Below are 5709 nucleotides of genomic sequence, written 5' to 3'. Positions count from 1 at the left end.
GGATGACAAGTAACACAGGTAGTCAAAATAAGAACATATCCATTATTCTTTGCATCTAAAAGGCAATGACATCATGCCTTTTCACTGTGTTTTTAATGTAGTGATGTTTGTATGATACTAGAACCTATATTCTTGTGTAAATAATATGAAATTGTATATTTTTCCAAAAGTTTTTTTTTTTTAACTTTAAGGAATCTTCTTTTAACATGATAAAGAAATAAAAGAACTGGAAAAAATTTGCCTTCAACTTCAGTTGCTGCATGTTGCATCATTATCTGTACAGTTGCATAAATTTTCCAATTCATACGGTCCACTCAGATGCAGCATCTATGCTGTAAAAATAACTGGCTTGGGACCACTTGACTTTAAAAGACCTTGCTACACCATTGTGTTAGGATAATGGGGGATACAGGTAGGGGCAAGGAAGAAGACTGTGGTGCTGTTTGGCTCCTCCTACTAGTGGAGGCCTTTTGCTGCCCTTTATCATCATTAATTTTTTTTAAATATTTTTATTTTATGTGTATGAGTGTATTGTCTGCATGTAAATGAGTGCACCACTGTCGTGCAATGCCGTGGAGGTCAGAAGAGGGCTTTGGATTCCCCTGGAACTGGAGTTAAGGATGGTTTTTAGCCACCATGTGAGTGCTGGGAATCGAACCCAGGTCCTCTGCAAGAGCAGTCAGTGCTCTTAACTGCTGAGCCATCTCCCCAGCCCTAACATCCTTGGTTTTAACCCATGTAATATGGAATCATACAGTGAGACCATCCAGTCACAGTCTGTTGAGCTGTGTTAAGTGGGAAGCTATTTCAGGGTATTGTGCATTGGTGCAACCCTCTGTTGCTAGGGCTGGCTTTCCTCATGCCAGAGTAGCAGCTTAGCCACCCTAGGCCTGGAGATACTAAAAACCCTGCCATTGAGTCATACAGAGGGGTAAAGGAGAAGAGTGGCCTTTGCCTAGCTATTGTCCCTGCCTGGAGTCTCCCATGCACTTCTGTAGCTGAGTAGTGCTTAGGTTTGAGGCAGAAGAACTGCTGCTGGACCGTCCAGGAGGGACACTGAAGTATTTAAGTGAGCATGTTCAAGTATATGTGTATGCATACAGATTGGCAATTTCAGTGTCTCCACAAAATACACTCATTTTTGAAGGCTAAAAACACTGGGAGGGTGTAATGATGTGTCTGAAGACAACACTAATTTGCATCTTTGGCTTTTGTAATTTTTAGGCAGGGTCAAATGCTTTATCTGGGTCAAATGCCGTTCTCTTGGCGACATGTATGATGAAATTACGGATGTACTTTAGAATTTTAAAAACCTCTTGAACACTTCACCTAGAAATGCATAGTTAATTCGGATCAAACGTGGATATGCTGGGTTTGTGCTACAACATGGTATTTGTGCTACAGCATGCTATGGAAAGACAGATGGATTCAAACTCCACCTTACAGCAGAAATATGCACTCTTGTGGGTTGAATTTTGCCCCTTCTCCCAAAAAAATCTCAGTCCCTAAACTTTCAGTGCCTGTAAATGGGACCTGTTTCGGAAATGGGGTCTTTGCAGATGAAGTCAAGTCAGGATGTGGCCATACTGGATTACAGTAAGCTTTAATCCAGTGACTAATGTCTATAATGGGGAGAAATGTTGATGCAGCCCAGAAGGCCATGAGGTGGTGGAGGTATAGCCTGCAGTGCTACCTTTGAGAACGTTCCGCTGGCCAGCAGATGAGAAGAGGCCTGGAACAATCAACCTCCATGAGGACCCATACCTACTATGGATGGTCTTGATTTCAGACTTCTGCCCAAACTGTCAGGAATGAATTTGTTCTAAGCTATATTGTTTGTGGCAATTCTTTGTGGCAGCCACATGAGATTAACAAATACACAAACTAAGAATTTGGAAATAATGCCCCTAATTATAACTTTATAGAATTGCTTTTTCCCTAAGTATACAAAAGTAAATCCAGAAATGTAAACACACCCAGAAATGCTGGCTTCTGGCTATAAAGTCCCAAGGTTTGCTCTTACCTAGTTTCCTCTGAAAACAATAAAACGTTTCTGAAAGTAAGCTTATTTTTCTTCTTGAAAAAGGAATTCACAGAGCCAGGCAGTGGGACAAACTTGTAATATCAACACTTGGGGAGATAGAAACAAGAAGATCCAATTTTGAGGTCAGCCTGGACTGCAAAGCAAGACTGTCACAACAAACCCCACACAGTTCATAGTACCTTGTCTTGGGTGAAATGCAGGAAGTAGACTTTTAAACAGTCTTCCTGTTTCACAAATGTTACCAGAGACCAGTTTTAACTGTAAAGCTGGAAATACATTGTTGATACATTCTGAAATACAACTAATACATCCAGAAGGCTTCAGTAAACATAACTTCCCTGGCAACAAGTTCTGGCTAACAGAACTCACTGTGCTAATCTAAGATCAGTGGCCAGAAGGGAACTTCCACTCAAGAAACCCAAGGATGACGTTTCTAATCTGGCAAAAGTAGTTTGGTTAGAGTTGTTAGTCCTCTTTCCGTGCACTATGCTACTGAATATTGAGGGAGACACTGCAGAAAAGCCCCAAAGAGAACACACAATGACAGGTGCCCGTGGGATTGTCTGGTGCTGACCATCAGGTTCCTGAAAACAGTCAAGTAGAAGGAACTCTGGCCTTCATTCCTTGAACAGAGAGAGAAGCAGTGTGACCGTCTGTGTGTGCCCGAGGAGTGCTGGCTTTAGGGAAATTGGAGCTCAGGTTTCAGTCACTTGACTCTCCCTTTGCATGCAGGTGTAGTTTGATTAGAAGAAAGAAGCTAGGCCAGTTGAAGGTCTGGAGCCTCAGCAGTGTAGGCAAAGGCTGGTTTGCTCTTTGATTTAGTTACTGGTGATAAATAAACCAAAGGTCTCACACGTGTTTGATTGAATGCCAGGGTTAGTAAACCCAAGGCCTTACACAAGCCAAGAAGTCACTCTACCACTGAGCTATACCCTCAATGCTGGCCGGGTTTTTGAAGGCCACCAGGTGTGTGTCATAGCCCTGCCTGGGTGGTTTCCAGCACCGCCTGCAGAGACACACAGAGAGCACCAGGGTGCTAACCAGCAGCAGGCCACAGGAGGTGCACAGTACCCAGAAGATGATCAGAGAGCTGGGCTTGGTTGTAAAGGTGGCACATGACCTCCTCCAGCCTGAAGTCTGAGGCTGGCTTACGCCAGCCCTGTTGGCTGCCAGTACACACACACGGTAAGTAGTACCTGGTGATAGCTTGTATAGAGGGTGCTGTCGGGCTGTTGCATAGATGTTCCCCACTACAGACTGGTTCCCTGATCCTCCTTCTGCAGAGTATCTAATCTGGTACCAGAGCACCACTGAGTTGGGGGCACACCAGTGGATGAGCATTGATGTATCTGTCATCTCTGATGCCTCCTGCAGCTTGGGAGGGTCTGGGACAGTGTCCTCCCCGCTGAGACCAGGGCAGCGGCACCGCAAGCGCTTCTGCAGTTCTGCACATGGGGTCTGCAGGTGCTTGCAAGGGTGGTAATCACAAGACACATCCTGGCGAGGTGCTCTCACCTGTTCCTGGGCCGCCTCCTCTTCACTGTAGTCATCTAACAGCAAGATTGGAATCTCGTCCTCTGAAGGATTTGTGTGAAGAGCCTTATGGATGGCTTGTGACATGCTCATGGGGTTTGGTGAGGTAGGCAAGGGACCAAGGTATTTGCTGGCCAGTGTAGTGGAGGCAGGTGAGATACGAGGCTCAAGGACACGTGTGGCAGCCTGTTCTAGTTGCTCTCCTCCTGCTATGCTGTCAGCCCTGGGTGGAGCTCTAGAAGGGCTATAACCTGCCATAGAGTCAATGGTGAACCGGGCATTTTCCTCTGAAGTATCACCATGCACCCATGCCCCTTGTGTGAGGGAAGCCACAGGGTAAGAAGGGGCCTTGGTGATATTCTGTTCGCCTTCCCCAGGCTGAGCAGACAGGCCTGTATTCCACCCAGTGAAGGGATCCTGGGTCCATGGTGCATAAGCTGAGTGATTAAAAGAGGTTGGGTTTGAAGCCAGGAGGGTGGTGTTTTGGTCCAACGTGCACACACCAGACAGCTGGGAAAGCGAAAGTGGGCCTGAGAAGGAGCTTTTGGATCCTGCAGCAGGTGCGCACATGGTGTCTGCTGCCCTGAAGGGAAAATCAAACATTAGAAGGTACTTGGCTTAAGGGCTGCTTCTGGGCTGAGCTTTGAATCCTCAATGTGGGTGTCCCCTCCTGCCACACCCTGCCAGCATATCTCTGCAACGTACCACCTAGTACCAATTTAGCATTTTATAGACCCAGAAAACCTCTATGTTGGGATAGCATTGATTTACCTGAATTGTGTTGGAGACACTGCTTTACCTAAACTCTGTTGAAAGCATGCTTAGCTGCATAGAGCAGTATAGGTGTGTGCTGGGGCAGAAAAAGAATGCAGTGCCCCACATTATACAAGGAAGTACCGCTCTGACCACAGGTCCCAATGCCGTTACACTTTGCTAGTTTTCATTGTAGTAAACAGATTCTTTGCTTCAAAATAACACCTAGAAATCTTGAAGTTTTCTCTGGAGTAAAAGTCACATTTTTTTGCCCTGCCTATGCAAAATTACAGCAATAATTACATGGTAGAACAGAAACTCAGAGCCTCTCTTTCCTTAGCAGAGAGCTCCCTGGTTCCCCACTGTTGAGAGTCTACTTAGGTGCTGTGTGTTTCCTTCATGCTAAGCTGTCCCTCTTTGGAGGATTCTCTGAATGCCTTGCCATGCTGGATATAGCACCTCTGGAGGAAGCTCCCCTCATCCCACTAAGCAGAGAAGGAGGAGCTAATTGCCCAAGATGCTTTGGTAGCAAATGGCAGAGCCTAAACCTGGGCGACCACTGTGAAGTAGGAAGTTATTCCCACTTTATACATGAGGTGGGAGAGGCAGGGTGTAAGTAACTCAGCCATGTCTACAGTAGGAAGTGGGACAAAACCAGATTCTGGCTCTGGCCTGCACTCTCAATCTCTTATTAACACCATACTAAGACCCCTAACTGCCAAGGAATTTGGTGCTTGCCTTTGGAAGCAAAATAGGGAATGCAAGTGAAGATGGGCACAGCACAGCTGGAATTTTTGGAGGGTGAATTCCCTGAAAGGGGCAATTAGCTGGTGGAGGTAGTTTGAGAGCACTCAGAGTTGGGGATGTCCTTAGATCCCTGCTCCCATCTGGTTCTAGCCTGCTCAGAGAGGAAAGGAAGTGGGTTAAGGGAGCAGTCAGCTTGTTGCTGTCTAAACAGCTGTACCGTGCCCCCATTTTACAGAAAAGGGACAAGTCAAAACAGGTGAGGTGCTCGATAAACTCACTCAGTTGCTGGCTAGAGGAGTCAGGATCCATCTCCCTCTATATCTATGCCCTTAACCACTTGGCCCTCTAAACACCCAAGATAGAGACTAGCTTTCTGGCTCTGGGTCATTCAGCCCAAGCCTATTATAGAGCTCTCTAATAGGGCAGCAAAAGAATTCTCTCTTCTTTAAAAGAAGATTTTTATCTGTTTTTATTTTATGTGAATGAATGTTTTTCCTGCATGTATGTTAAGTGTACTATGTATGAGCAATGCCCGCAAATGGTGTCAGATCACCTGGAACTGGAGTTACAGATGGTTGTTAGCTATCATGTGGGTGCTGGGAACTGAATCTGGTTCCTCTTAAAGAACAACC

At 45.7% G+C, this 5709-nt stretch overlaps 1 protein-coding gene across 1 annotated transcript in view; it reads right to left on the bottom strand.

Moving 5' to 3' along the window:
* Positions 1-2101: 2101 nt before the first annotated feature.
* Lrrn4 (leucine rich repeat neuronal 4) overlaps positions 2102-5709 on the bottom strand; it is an 11909-nt gene continuing 8301 nt past the window's right edge. Inside the window, exon 4 of the mRNA XM_008822845.3 lies at positions 2102-4160. Within this exon, the coding sequence (XP_008821067.1) occupies positions 2960-4160 (1201 nt within the window). The 3' untranslated portion in view covers positions 2102-2959. The remainder of the gene's footprint in view (positions 4161-5709) is intronic.

This window comes from Nannospalax galili, unplaced genomic scaffold (genome assembly GCF_000622305.1).
Source record: "Nannospalax galili isolate Female #2095 unplaced genomic scaffold, S.galili_v1.0 scaffold1029, whole genome shotgun sequence".
NCBI classification, from domain to species: domain Eukaryota; kingdom Metazoa; phylum Chordata; class Mammalia; order Rodentia; family Spalacidae; genus Nannospalax; species Nannospalax galili.
The sequence above is the reverse complement of the archived record's forward strand: the minus strand, read 5'-3'. Positions and strand labels throughout refer to the sequence as shown.